The sequence below is a fragment of the Lithobates pipiens genome, unplaced genomic scaffold, assembly GCF_037356315.1.
Source record: "Lithobates pipiens isolate NorthernLeopardFrog02 unplaced genomic scaffold, aLitPip1_a1.2 Scaffold_16, whole genome shotgun sequence".
Lineage (NCBI taxonomy): Eukaryota > Metazoa > Chordata > Amphibia > Anura > Ranidae > Lithobates > Lithobates pipiens.
In genome coordinates, this window is record NW_027507748.1 from 392,995,234 (window position 1) to 393,010,337 (window position 15,104).

General features: G+C 41.3%; 1 protein-coding gene across 2 annotated transcripts in view; it reads right to left on the reverse strand.

Moving 5' to 3' along the window:
- Window positions 1-362: 362 nt before the first annotated feature.
- GLOD4 (glyoxalase domain containing 4) overlaps window positions 363-15,104 on the reverse strand; it is a 46,948-nt gene continuing 32,206 nt past the window's right edge. For both annotated transcript variants that reach the window (XM_077482297.1, XM_077482296.1), the window contains exons 7-9: window positions 14,249-14,362; window positions 3,871-3,957; window positions 363-528 (exon numbers count right to left, since the gene is read on the reverse strand). In XM_077482297.1, coding sequence (XP_077338423.1) covers window positions 463-528; window positions 3,871-3,957; window positions 14,249-14,362 — 267 coding nt within the window. In that variant the 3' untranslated portion in view covers window positions 363-462. The remainder of the gene's footprint in view (window positions 529-3,870; window positions 3,958-14,248; window positions 14,363-15,104) is intronic.

Genomic DNA, 15,104 nt, shown 5'->3' on the forward strand with positions numbered 1-15,104 from the left:
GGGAGAGAATTAGGGACCTGGGTAGTACACAAATCAACTTCACATACTGTACACAACAAAGTTACAAGGGGAATAACCAGAAATATCAGAGCTGCCATCGTGGCATTGTATTTGAATGTGCTGGCTCCAGAGCTGTCAACCTTCACTACTGTTGAAATCAGAGAATCAAATTACCTACCCACCACCCATACTATTGGTACATGAGGTTATAGGCATATACTCTAGTAAAAAAAAAAAAAAAAAAAAAGACAATGTTCATAGCAATCTAGGACAAGATATTTATTACACTAACAATATCTGCAGATCAATTAGAAGGCATGTAGTAGAACATAGCAGAGCAGAAATAAGACACAATGACAGTATTTGACAAACTTAATTAGGTCTCCGATTTTATTTTGAAAGCAATCATGAACATGTACAGCATAGGAATTTCTATGAGACACATAGGCATGTCAGTTTTATCTATGCGGATGGTTTCTGTTTTTTGTGCTTTGCAAACCATTCTTCACTCTTGTCTGCAGCCATGGCCTGTAAATATACATACAAATTAGTTATGTATACTGCCCTCTGAGTATTGTGCAATGAAAGGAAGTCTCATGTTATTTATTCCATTTATAGTATTGAGAATGTGTACAAAGGAGTCCCAAGAAATTTAAGGCATCATTAAGCGAGTCAGCACTCCCCATATTAGACTGGTATAGAAAACAGTGAGGAAGTTAGGGTGGCCATAGATGGTTCGAATATCGGCTGGTTAAGCAGGGAGCGGTCGAGATTCAAACCTTGTATGGGCAGGCTGAGGGTACCCAAGTTGGTCGATCGATCAACTTGGGTACAACCAGCCTGCTGAATTTTACATGCAATTATTATAGCTGATGTTATTGCTAGCGGCTATTATTGTCATTGATGGGGAATCAAGTGAATTTATTTCCTGCAATGAAAGAACTCGCTCAGTCTATGGCCAGCCTTACTTTGGTAAAAGATAAATAAATAAATAAATAAAAAAATCACTTTTACAGTCCAATGTAGTAACACCTAAATAAAGGTTTTAGGCTGGGTTCACAGTGGAACGACAGGATAGTTGTATGACTGTGAATGCGACTTTGCCCTGCAACTTGAAGTCCAGCAGCTGTCCAACGTCAATGAATGGGGATCCTACTTTGATCCCGACAATGCAGGTACTTTGTCTTGTATGAATCTTTAGGGGGAACTCCACATCAAATAAAAAATTATATGGCACGAGTTCACCCTCCAAGAGCATACCAGGCCCTTTCATCTGCCATGAATTTTAAGGTGAACCCCCACACCGAAAAACCAGCGTGGAGCCCCTCCCCGAATCCATACCAGACCATTATCTGAGCACGCAGCCATGCAGCTCAGGAAAGGGGGGTGGAGCGCCCCCCCACCCCCCCTCCTGAACTTTACCAGGACACATGCCCTCAACATGGGGGGTGGGTGCTTTGGAGAAGGGGGAGCCCTGCGCCCCCCACCCCAAAGCACCTTGTCCCCATGCTGATGAGGACAAGAGCCTCTTCCCTGACAACCGTAGGTTGTCGGGTTCTGCGGGCGAGTGGGGGGGGGGCCTGTTGGAACTTGGAAGCCCCCTTTAACAAGGCAGACCCCAGATCGCAGCCCCCCACCCTATGTGAATGAGTATGGGGTACACTAATTAGTGGCCCACCGTGCACCCAGAATTAGAGTGGGAGAGAGCGTCCAGTCAAAAATCGGGAGAGGGAGAAGACCCAGAAGAGGCAGAAGACAGCGGACAGAGGCAGAAGAAGTGGAGAGGGCTAGAAGACATCAGCGGAGAAGAGCCGGAGAGGGGAGAAAAAAAAAAAAATTAATCGGAAGTGACACTGGTCTTAATAAATTACGTTAAAAACCTGTGTACTGTGTGTTATTTTTGACATTTTTTATGTATTTATTTTTATTTTATTTTTTTAGGCAAATGGGTAGGGGAACAATGTACCCCATACTCATTCACAGAGGGTGGGGGCCAAGATCTGGGGTCCCCTTGTTAAAGGGGGCTTCCAGATTCGAATAAGCCCCCCCTGCACGTAGACCCAGACAACCAACGGCCAGGGTTGTCGGGAAGAGGCCCTCATCAACATGGGGACAAGATTCTTTGGGGTGGGGGGCACAGGGCCATTCACCCCAAAGCACCCACCCCCCCATGTTGAGGGCATGCGGCCTGGTATGCTCGCTTGTCCCCACCCCCATTCCCGACCTGCCGGGCTGCTTGCTCAGATAAGGGTTTGGTATGGATTTTGGTGGGGACCCCACTCTGGTTTTTTGATGTGGGGGTTCCCCTTAAAATCCATGTTCCACTTCAAGAACACCAGAGCACAAGTCATGCAAAAGTCATATAATAAGACCACAATCCGACTTTGATCCAACTTCAGTGATATTCAATGGGCTGAAGTAGGATCAAAATCGGACCAAAGTAGTGCAGGCAGAATTTTCAAAGTCAGACCGACTTGTTTTGGACCAGTTAAAGGGGTTGTAAACTCTCATGGTTTTTCACGTTAACGCATTCTATGCATTAAGGTGAAAAACCTTCTGCAGCCCCCTCCCCCCGTCCAGTTTTACTTACCTGAACGAGCTCTAGCTGGTATCTCATGTCCCGATTGGATAGATTGATAGCAGCAAAGCTATTGGCTCCCGCTGCTGCTCTCAATCAAACCAATAATGCGGAGTTCGCCCGCACGGGTGTCCACCAAGGAAAGTGTTTCTCCAACGTGGAAGAAGAAAGAAGAATTACAACCCCTTTAAGATGTCTCTCATAGGGAAATATTGATTTTCACACGTTATGCGACATTAGCTCCCAATGTCGGAGCGTTTGTCGTACAAGTGTGAATCCAGCCTTACAGCTCAAGCTGTTCCTACAAAGGAAAGCCAATATCAAGCTATATGTATAAAGGATATGATTATTATAATCAATCATTTGCATGGAAAATAAGTGCAAGGCGTGAGGCTGATCGTTTGACTGCTCGAATTTAATATCCATGTCTAGTCGACGTCTACTGGTTAACCGCTATGCAGCTACACAATTGATCTTGTGACTACTCTTGCTACTGTTGGAATCTATGAAAGCTGTACGGATATACACATAATTCAATTTTATGAAAAGAATTAATTTATAAAAGGAAACATTAGAAATTCAATAAGACTGTGTCAAATGAGGATTTTCTGAACAGAATTTCCCCATGGGAATGTGAATAATCCTCTTATGAACTTATAAAACATGTGAACACTGAAATTACCCACTAAATTACAATAAAATGGCTAGCATACAATTTTTGTTTTGTCACACTGTACTGCAACAAGTTGTAGTTAAAGGGACAAGGTGCATATTGATTCTTCACCCAACATGTTACCTGAGCAGTTCTAGCAACAGGATTTTGCTCAAGCTTCACGTCAAAAAAGGTTGAGAAAGGCCGAGTCAGATTCAGAAGATTTTTCCGGCAACAAGTTCTCTTTAAATAGATCAGGGGTGCAGGCAGCAGGAGCGCTCACAAACACATATATAAATCAAAATATGCATCCAATATATTGTGCACCTATTAATAGTCATTAGGGGTCCATCATATAGTGCTCTGTTCTTCTACTTGTATTCCAATCAGACTCTTCTGTGAAGACAAATCACTCATTTGCCACCACCTTTAACACAAACTACTTACCGGATCAGCATGACTCTTTATCACAATATCGGTCATGCAGTGCCTTTTCCCTTTATGGGATGGGGCAAGTAGCTCCCTCTCCTCCAAAGTAATATTTTTACATTTTTTTTATGATTTTTTTGAAAAACACAAAATGTTGCTAAAATTGCCAAGCTTTGTTATTTAAAAAACTGAGATGTGGAAAATTACATACATCATTCAGAAGTTGATCTCCCTTTGGGTCAGTCTGGGAAAGTTCACGGAATGCTTCATCTCCAACAAAGCAAATCTCATGACCATCCTGAAAAATAAATGATAAAAAAAATATAAAAGTAATTGGTACATTTTTTTCAGTTACATTAATTTTAGAAAAACTTAAGAGAACCCCGGTCAAGACAAAATATGCTAGCAAGTGTGCAAAATAGCAATGTTTTTACTGGCTAATCTTATTCTGAGAAACTCTATCTCCTAAAGACCTAGAATAGACTGGTTTTAACATCTGCGCATGCCCAAGACTTCAAAAAATTACATGTTTTTTTCCACAAAAACCTCAGGAGCGAGTACACACTGTATGCCACCATAGCAAGCGGCTTGCTATAGAGGCACATGAAGAGGAGGAACCAAGATTGCCGGTGGGGCACCCTAGAAGAAGAGGTTCAGGCCATGTTGTGAGATGGTTTTGGGCAAGTATAACACGTGTATTTTTTTTTTTTTCAATTAAAATAATAAACACAAACTTTAGTGTTACCTTAAAATGTATCTAAAGCTCAAACTTTTAACATTTTGATACGAAGGGTTAGGGGCTTTTGTCAGGTTCCTGTTGTACTTCTGCAGGAAAGATTTACCAACACTACTGGTTCTTGTGACCAATGTCTCTGGTACAGAAAGTAATAGGAAATCTAAAAGGTTTTTTGAAATTTCACAGGGAGGGGAGAGGGTAAAACATCCATTAGGGAAGCCTGTTTTGTGACCTGGAAAAGTGGAAAAACTTGTAGCTTGTACATGCACTCTCTGTACTATTTACAAATGTTTACACAAGATTTACACTTTTTTTTTCAACTGAATTCAATTTTAAAGATTGTGCATTTTCAGTGACAGTTGTATTAACCACTTGAGGACCGCCGTATTGCCAATGTACGTCAGCACAAAGGCACAGGCAGGCACAATCACGTACATCTACGTGATTGCCTTCCAGCGGGTGGGGGGTCCGATCGGACCCCCTCCCGCTGGTTACGGCGGTCCGATTCGGTCCAGGAGCGCTCCGTGATGAGGGGATGGCCGTTGGTTTTCGGCCACCCCTTCTGGATCGCTCCTGGCCAATGAGAAGCTTCCTCCCCTGTGTATTGTTTACACAGGAAGGAGGAAGTGATGTCATTCTCCTCGGGGCGGTCTTTTTGACCGGACTACGAGGAGAAGAGTAAAAGTAAGTGTGCACCAACACTACACTGACATGTAGGTACACACAGGCACACAAACCCCCCCCGATCCCCCCCGCCCCCCCTCCCCCCCCAGTCACAGTGTCACTGATTGCATTGATCATTTCTTTACTGATCAATGCATTCAGTGTCAGTTGTGACAGTAAAAACTGTCAGGACAGTTAGTGTTAGGTCCAGGGTAGCCCCCTATCACCCCCCAATAAAGATTTAACCCCCTGATTGCCCCTAGAGTTAACCCTTTCACCCCCTTTTGCCAGTGTCACTAAGCGATCATTTTTCTGATCGCTGCATGTGTCGCTAGGTAGCTAGTTATTTTTTTAGGTTCACCGCCAGGTTTTTATATCGCTAGGTACCCCGATATACTACCCAATAATGGGTTTAACCCCCTGATTGCCGCTAGTTAACCCTTTCACCCCCTTTTGCCAGTGTCACTAAGCGATCGTTTTTCTGATCGCTGCATTAGTGTCGCTACAGTCGCTAGGTAGCTAGTTATTTTTTTAGGTTCACCGCCAGGTTTTTATAGCGCTAGGTACCCCGATATACTACCCAATAATGGTTTTAACCCCCTGATTTCCGCTAGTTAACCCTTTCACCCCCTTTTGCCAGTGTCACTAAGCGATAATTTTTCTGAACGCTGCATCAGTGTCGCTAGTGTCGCTAGGTAGCTAGTTATTTTTTTAGGTTCACCGCCAGGTTTTTATAGCGCTAGGTACCCCGATATACTACCCAATAATGGTTTTAACCCCCTGATTGCTGCTAGTTAACCCTTTCACCAGCGATCACAGTATAAGTGTCACTGGTGACGCTGGTTAGCCAGTTAGTTATTTAGGTTCCCCGTCAGGTTTTTATATAGCGCCAGGGACCCCCATATACTACCTAATAAAAATTTGAACCCCCTGATTGCTCCTAGTTAACCCTTTCACCACTGATCACCGTATAAGTGTTACGGGTGACTCTGGTTAGTTTGTTTTTTATAGCATCAGGGCACCCACTATTTATTACCCAATAAAGGTTTAACCCCCTGATCACCCGGCGGGTGATATCAATTAGGTTTTAGGGTCAGGGTCTGCGTCGCCCCAGGCAGCGCTAGGTTAGTGCCAGTACCGCTAACACCCACACGCAAAGCATACACCTCCCGTAGTGGTATAGAATCTGAACAGATCAATATCTGATCTGATCAGATCTATACTAGCGTCCCCAGCAGTTTAGGGTTCCAAAAAAAAACGCATTGTTAGCGGGATCAGCCCAAATACCTGCTGGCACCTGCGTTTTGCCCCTCTGCCCAGCCCACCCAAGTGCAGTATCGATCGATCACTGTCACTTACAAAACACTAAACACATAACTGCAGCGATCGCAGAGTCAGGCCTGATCCCTGCCATCGCTAACAGGTTTTTTGGTAGCATTTTATATTCAAATCCGGAAGGCAGTGCTTGGTTTTCGGGGTCCCGTACGTGGCTAGGCTCCCAAAAAGTCCCCCACATGTGGTATCCCCGTACTCGGGAGAAGCAGCAGAATTTATTTTGGGGTGTCATTTGACTTCTGCCCATAGCATGTGTGAGCAATATATCATTTAGTGACAACTTGGTGCAAAAAAAAAAAGTTTGTAATATTCCCGCAACTTGTGGCAAAATATAAAATATTCCATGGACTCAACATGCCTCTCAGTAAATAGCTTGGGGTGTCTACTTTCCAAAATGGGGTCATTTTGGGGGGTTTTGTGCTATTTTGGCATTTTATGGCCTTCGAAACTGTGATAGGTAGTGAGGAGTTAAATCAAAAATTTGCACCCTTAGAAATCTTGAAGGTGGTGATTGGTTTTCGGGGTGCCGTGCGCGACTAGACTCCCAAAAAGTCCCACACATGTGGTATCCCCATACTCGGGAGAAGTAGCGGAATATATTTTGGGGTGCAATTCCACATATAACCATGGCATGTGTGAGCAATATATCATTTAGTGACAACTTTTTGTAAAATTTTTTTTTTTTTTTGTCATTATTCAATCCCTTAGGACAAAAAAAATAAATATTCAATGGGCTCAACATACCCATCAGCAAATTTCCTTGGGGTGTCTACTTTCCAAAATGGGGTCATTTGGGGGGGATTTGTACTGCCCTGCCATTTTAGCACCTCAAGAAATGAGATCGGCAGTCATAAATTAAAAGCTGTGTAAATTCCAGAAAATGTACTCTAGTTTGTAGACGCTATAACTTTTGCGCAAACCAAAAAATATATGCTTATTGACATTTTTTTTACTAAAGACATGTGGCTGAATAAATTTTGCCCTCAATGTATGACTAAAATTTAGTTTATTCGATTTTTCTTATAACAAAAAGAAGAAAATATCTTTTTTTTTTCAAAATTTTCGCTCTTTTTCCATTTATATCGCAAAAAAAAAAAATCGCAGAGGCAATCAAATACCATCAAAAGAAAGCTCTATTTGTGGGAAGAAAAGGACGCAAATTTCGTTTGGGTGCAATATTGCATGACCGCGCAATTACCAGTTAAAGCAGCGCAGTGCGAAATTGCAAAAAGACCTCTGGTCCTTAAGGTATTTATTGGTCCGGAACTGAAGTGGTTAATCATGTGTGATAAAAAAATAAAAATAAAAATGAAGAAAATCCCCATATATCACTATATCCTGATGGAGGTCCTGCAGTCTTGTTAGTAAAGGAAGAGCTGCACAACATCAGACTTATTTTTTGGAAATGCTGCTAAGACTGGAGAAAAGTAACAGATCCCTATTGAAAATACCGGACTTCTCAAATTATCTATGAAAAGGTTTGTTTAACATTTGTGCAGCCAAAACCTCCCTTTTAACCAGTTTGTGACCAGACTAGAGTAAAAATGACGGCCAGGCACGGGGTCGTGCGATCTGTCAGCTGATGACTGGATTAGTGTACCGGCACGCTGCCGATGCCATGTGATCGCTATGACCAATCACAGCAGATCACATGATAATTGTAAACAATGGATGGCTTCCTTTCATGCCATCCATGGTGTACAACTGTGTTGCTAGCTGTCACAGTCATCACATGGTACAGACAGACAAGGCCAGGTGATATGTACCATGTGATTAGCTGTGGCCAACCACAGCTAACCACAACAAAACACACTGAATTAATCAATTTTACTCAGTAAAAATGGTTGCTTATACCAGTAAAATTAAATTGTGCCAAAAAATTAAAAACTTCCAAAAAACTCGCCATGCCTCTTACTTAATACCTTGGATAGTCTACTTTCCAAAAAGGGGTAATCTGGTGGGGGGGGGGGGTATTTTAACTGCCCTGGCAAGTTCGGGCCTCAATAAATAAATAAAAAAGAGACAGGCCCTCAGGACTGATTAATTTTCAGAGATCATATATAGTTCTCTATAGACACACTCACACACCATAGTTTGTGGACTCCAGCTTTCCTACAGACTAAATAATACTGATTATTATTACTGACATTAATTTTGGCCTAAATTTATGAAGAAAGATTATTTTCAAAGTTTTGTAGCAGAAACAAAGAAAAACAAAACAAACAAACAAAAAAAAAATTAAAAAAAACACTTTCACACAGGTTGCATGACTGCTCAATTGTCAAACTGCAAGAGTGTTAAAAGCTGAAAATTGGCCTGGGCAGGAAAGGGGTAAAAGTGCCCGGTACTGAAGCGGTTAAACAGTTTTAATGCAACAGGTTTCACCATTGGAAGATTTCCCCTCACCCCTTGTTCTGGTGACAGGTGTAAAATGTGCGATTCCTCATTACTTTCCATCTTGGTGACAACGGTCACTAGAACAAATAGGACAACTCGACCAAGCCTAGCCCATAGACCGCAATTAAAAAACCTTGACAACATTTCTAATCCTTCCCTACACTTTCCAAAACCTCAAAAATGTTTTGGTTACACTTTCCCTGTAAAAGCAGGATTTGGAGGACAGTTTGAAGTTACCTGCAAAATAGAACTTACGGATTATGTTAAGCGCCACATGGCAGCTAGGTGGTTAACATGCTCTATTCCCACCCAGGACATTATCTGCTTTCCTGTATGCTTGGATTTGTTCCCATAATCCAAAAAACAAGTGGCAGCCTAATTGGCTTTCCACCCAATCATTGTCCCTAGTGTGTATAGGAGTGTGGTAGGGACACTATACTGTCATCCCCGACTGGAACGATATGTATGGAATATGTCGGTACTAGATTTATTCCGGAACCATAATACTTCGGGTGCACTTCTGTTCACACTAGCCAATAGTCTTCAAACAACCACTTTCGTCTTTTTTTTTTTTAAGCGCAACAGCTTCACCACATGAAAGTTATTACACAAAAAGGTAGAAAACAGTTCACATTTTTCATTCTCCAACATGAAATATATTCTTCTAAACTCCTTAGTAAAGTAGAGCTTTATGAGATTACTAAGTAATAAACAAAGAGAACGTAGGTTATGGCATTTCTCCTACTTAAATCCAGATATGTTTGCTGTGGTTTATTCTGCAGTAATGAGCTCTTATCAGTTTCAATTGATGAAAATGGAGAATAAAAAGCCAAAGCCATTAGAAGTGGAAAGATGGAAACAATTTTCTGGAGGGCTTGTACAAAGAACACCGTCCCTGAGCTTATTTGTATAATACGACTCATATTCAGCATCTGGCTATAAAATGTTTACTGCGTGATTAAAGAGGAAGAATCATTTTGCTTTCCTTATGATCTGAGACATGGGGACTTTGTTATGTAATCCAATAAAAAAAAGGAATACTTCCTGGCCTGGAAAAAAAAAAAAACACTAAACTGATTTAACAGAAAAATATATATGGCAAAGATCCAGAATATGCACAGAATTTGAAAACTGGTTCTGGGAAATCAGAGCAGTTCATCCACAGAATTAATTTAAATGGTCTTCCTTTTTAAAGGGAACCTGTACTGGAGGAAAATACAGGGGCCGTCATTGCTGACCTGCTTTAAAAATGCTAGTTGCCTGGATTAAAAAGTCAGAGTAAACACAAAGTATGGCTGATCGGCATACTTTTTTTTAGGTCAGTGAATGCTAAATTAATGAAGCTTTTGGAGCAGCATGACAACCAGGCTGCTTGCATTTTCTGAGAGAGAGAGGTCAACAATGGCAGCCTCCTTTATATGCATTTTCTTTAACGACTTCTAGAAAATGAGTGCTACAAAGACTCCTGCCTTATTTCTCTACAAAGCTGAGAAAATTAATCTGAGTGCAGAGCGCAGCTTATATGTCAACAAATCAAATTCAACTGTGGTTTTATGGTCTGTCCGTCGTTAGAGCTTGGGCATTATTTTTATTAAGTAGGAAAGGATATCATATTTATTTGCCCAGAATATCTGAGATCAAGGCAGCACATGCAACCACAGAAAGACTTATTGCAGATTCGTAGGTCCTATTGTTGAATTTTGTTATCAGATTCCTGGCTGGGGATCATCATACAACAGAATTGAAACATTATGTGATTAGATCCAAACATTAGATATATGGTAGAGAAAGTGCTACGAGGGGAAGACAGCATGAGGATTATTCTCAGTAAAGCTTCTCACGAAGCTAATGCACTTTTAGCAATGTTTGTATTAAAAAAGTTGGAGTTTTTCGTTTGCTTTTTTTTTCCACTTAGGGGTGTACTCACTTTAGTTGCCAGCGATTTAGACATTAATGGCCGTGTGTTGAGTTATTTTGAGGGGACAGCAAATTTACACTGTTATACAAGATGTACAATTACTACATTACATTGTAGCAAAGTGTTATTTGTTCAGTGTTGTCACATGAAAAGAATACTGTAAATATATTTATATTACACACACACACACACACACACACACACACACACACACACACACACACACAGGATTCTGTGGGAAAAAAAATATGAGAATCAGGATTTCTTTTGCTTAGAATAAAAATACATTCTCACGATTCTCAGCTTAAAGCAGATTTTCCACTAAAGCAAAAAAAATAAAATAATAATAATTAAAAAGTCAGCAGGTACAAATACTGCAGCTGCTGACTTAATAATCAAACACTTACCTGTCCCAGTGTCCAGCTATGCAGGGGATCGAAGGCCCCTTGCATAGCTGTTTTATGGAGCCTCTATCAAGATCCTTCTGGATTTATCAAGAGCCACACTGCAACGCCGCGCTATGTTGCGCCCAGTACTGGAGCTTGCACGCCAATCAAACGTTACATACAGATGGGGATTCCTCCTCTTGGCCACATTCTGCAAAGGCCATAACTCCTTTACCCTACATACAGCGAGTGACCTGTCTGCTCTCTTTCAGTTTATGGGAGCAGAACCGGTCCCGGTACAAAATTGACTGATGTTTTTACCCCAAAACAGCAAGACGAGCGGGACAAGTATCAACGTCATGACAATCTGCCCAACCTAGACCACAGCGTTCAAGACATCACTCCAGAGCCCCCCCCCACCGGGAATCCTGAACACTACAGGAAGCTGGGAGGTGGGGACACCCTTCTAGGGATCCTGAGTGAAGACACCCGGGCCTTGCTCTTTACATTGCGGACATGAACCATCTCTCTACTACTATTTGAAGAGACCAGTACAGGTAATCCCTTACTGTGTTTTTTTTTGTGACGCCTCCCCCCCCCCCCCCCCACTCACACCCGCTTTGGATGGCAGGTCGGGGGGCCCACCACGTGTGACGCCTACCCCCACGGACAAAAGCTAAACCCAGAGGTAATACAGAAGCAGCTTACCTGAAACACTGTCGGGTTGGCCCCCTTCTCTATACACAGTCCCGGAGAGGCAGATTCTCCCCTGGGACATAAGATGCATAAATGAACAGCAGATGCCATCCAGGACAGGTACAGCACCAGATGAGAACAGTCAGGAATTTTATGAGCTGAGAAGGCCTTAGAGCCTTAACTGCTTGAGCTACACTTTACTACTGAACCACAATCCGTGAAAATATATGACGATCAAGAGTGTAACTGCATAGACACTCGCAGAAGACTACACACAGATGTGAATGACTCCCCGTAAAGCCTCCAACTCAGTATAGAAACAGTACTGGACAGTCTTCGGCTCAAACATTCACAGTTTCTGCCATACCAGTGAGCTGCAGGCTGCTAAAAATCAGCATACACTGCCACCTCGAGCCGGCAATGCTGTACACCGCCCCGTCTGTGACCTAAGAAAATGGCACACTTAGCCTCATGGTTTAATGAAAGCTTTTATTGTATACGGTGTGACTTTTCTCCTAATAATGTCTTAATTAACATATACATCACGGTAGCGATATACTTTCTCCCCCTCTATGCGACTTAGAAATGGTTATTGTATTGTTTGATGCCTGATGTGACTAATATTACCAAATGTTCTGCCATGTGATATTGACACTAGATGAGGATAGTGTTTTATAAGTACAAAAGTAACATCCCTAGGTTTGACCCTACTTAATTTAGATAGACATACTTAAATATAATAAAGGGACACTAGCTGTCTATTTACCCATTGGCTACCCAGGACCCCCTTCTCCCTCCTCCCACCTCTCCTTTTTTAATCTCTATACCTAATCTTAGCCATCTTCTCTTTCTTGCTATCTATTTCACAATTTAGAAAATGGAAAATGGTTAAAGGCGACTCAGGAAGTGGTTGCTGAGGTTTACTCCTCGGTTGTTATAATAATACGGGTATAACGCACTCACCCGAATGTACAATATGTAAGATATGCGTGTCCTGTACCCGCCTTTTGTGGCTAAAATAAAATATTTGGAAAAAATAAAAAAATAAAAGGGTAGACACCAAATCTTTTTTTTTGTTTTTTTTGTTTTTTTGATTATGCATGTTGTAAGTTGTTAAAGAGGAAGTAAACCCTGATGGGTTTACTTCCTCTTTCATTCCCTGCAAAGGTAAAGCATAATGGACTACTATGCATCACATAGTAGTCCATTATGTGTCACTTACCTGACACAGGAGCCAGCGAAGTCACCGCTGTCCCCTGTAGTCCGGCGCATCCATCTTCTCGGTGGGTCTCACTGCTCCGGCGCTGTCATTTGGTGAAGCCGCGATGACGTCACCCCCGCGCATGTGCACGGGAGCCGCCACTCACGTGCACCTGCGCGCCGCTGTCTACGGCGCATGCACCATAGACAGCTGTGCCTGTCTTTTGGCAAATATCTCCTTACTCACGGGTAAGCCTTAATCTAGGCTTACCTGTAGGTCAAAGTGTGTTGTAAGGGTTTACAACCACTTTAATTGATAATTAAAATACATTTAAAGCATCTTTAAAGATTTTTTTTTTTTTTTTTTTACAAGTGCCCCAAAATTTTGCACAGTACTATATATATCTTATAATAAAGAATCCTTTGTATAATTATGTCAACAACGATCTACTTTTGCGCTGTAAAAAAAGTTTTTTGCTCAGCTAGCACTAGTGGTTTGTTTACATGCCAACATAAAGGTCATCTTCTTATTTATGCATTGGAGGATGTTGCAATCCACGGTTCAATCGTAGACTGAGACGAGGCTAAATAAACCTGGAATATGCTGCCAATTATTTAAGCAATCAAAAAATTCATGAAGTGTGCTACCAGGTCTTCTGGCTATCCTCTGTAGATATAGAAATCACAAAGCTTAAAAATAAATAAATAAATAATATTGGGGAAAAAGTAAAAGGTTTGTACCGATTAAGGCCGGTTGCAGAAACAAAGATTTGCATTTATGGTGTGGTTGCTCCTCCTCAGTACGTTTGAACCAGGAAAAAAAAAAAAAAAAAACCTCAGGTCCAATGATACAATGGAAAGTTCCCCTGCACTGCATGAGCTGTACTGCCAATCAGCATGAGCTAATGAATACTGGGGGATATTTACTAAAGGCAAATCCACTCTGCACTGCAAGTGCACCTGGAAGTGCAGTCGCTGTAGATCTGAGGGGGACATGCAAGGAAAATAAAAAACAGCACATGATTGGATGATAAAATCAGCAAAGCTTCCACTCATTTCAGATCTTCCCCTCAGATCTGCAGCGATTGTACTTCCAAGTGTACTTGCAGTGCAGAGTGGCTTTGCCTTTAGTAAATCAAGCCCATTATCGGCATATCTTAATCTTACATGTCATATGGCTGTATTTACAGATTTTAACAGGTTCTCATTTAAAAAAAAAAAAAAAAAAAAAAAAAAAAGTTCTCACACCACTACTTACCGGATCCGCCAAAATGACCACTTGGACTGTAGCTTTCCCTGGAGTGTCCAGGCTTACTAGAGGTGTCAGTATCTTATGATTCTCTTTTTTCATGATTTCCTCAATGCCTGCAAGCTGTTATTACAAAGAAAAACCAGTCACCAAGTTGACATGATAGTGATGGGGCTAGCTGCCAAGATGTAAATTTACCTAGATCAGCTCTTGCACTTGTATACCCCTTATGGACCAGAACATTTTTTACATTTCCACTATGGGCTTGTTTATTCAGTGATAACGGTCATTACTTAATAGAGCTGCACAATTCTGGCTAAAATTAGAATTACGATTTTTTTGCTTAGAACAAGATCACGATTCTCTCAATTCTCTAGGTGTAACATTTTTCACATTATACGAAAAAATTGGGCTAACTTTACTTTTTTTTTTTTTGTTTTTAATTCATCAACCACTTAAGGACCGGAAGGATTTTCCCCCTTAATGACCAGGCTATTTTTGTGATATGGCACTGCGTCGCTTTAACTGATAATTCGCGCAAGCCGCACCCAAACAAAATTGTTTTTTTTTTTCCACAAATAGAGCTTTCTTTTGTTGGCATTTGATACCTCTGCAGAGATGTAAATTTTTAAATTTTTTTTTTACCTTTTGCTAGAATATCCAAAAAACATATTTCTTCATCAGTTTCGGCCAATATGTAGTCTTGTACATATTTTTGGAAAAAAATAAAATAAAATTTGCAATAAGTGTATATTGATTGGTTTGCACAAATATTATAGAGTCTACAAAATAGGGGATACATTTATGCCAGAAGTGAGCAGACAACTCTGTGCACTTGTTACCTAGAATTGGGAAATGCCGTTTT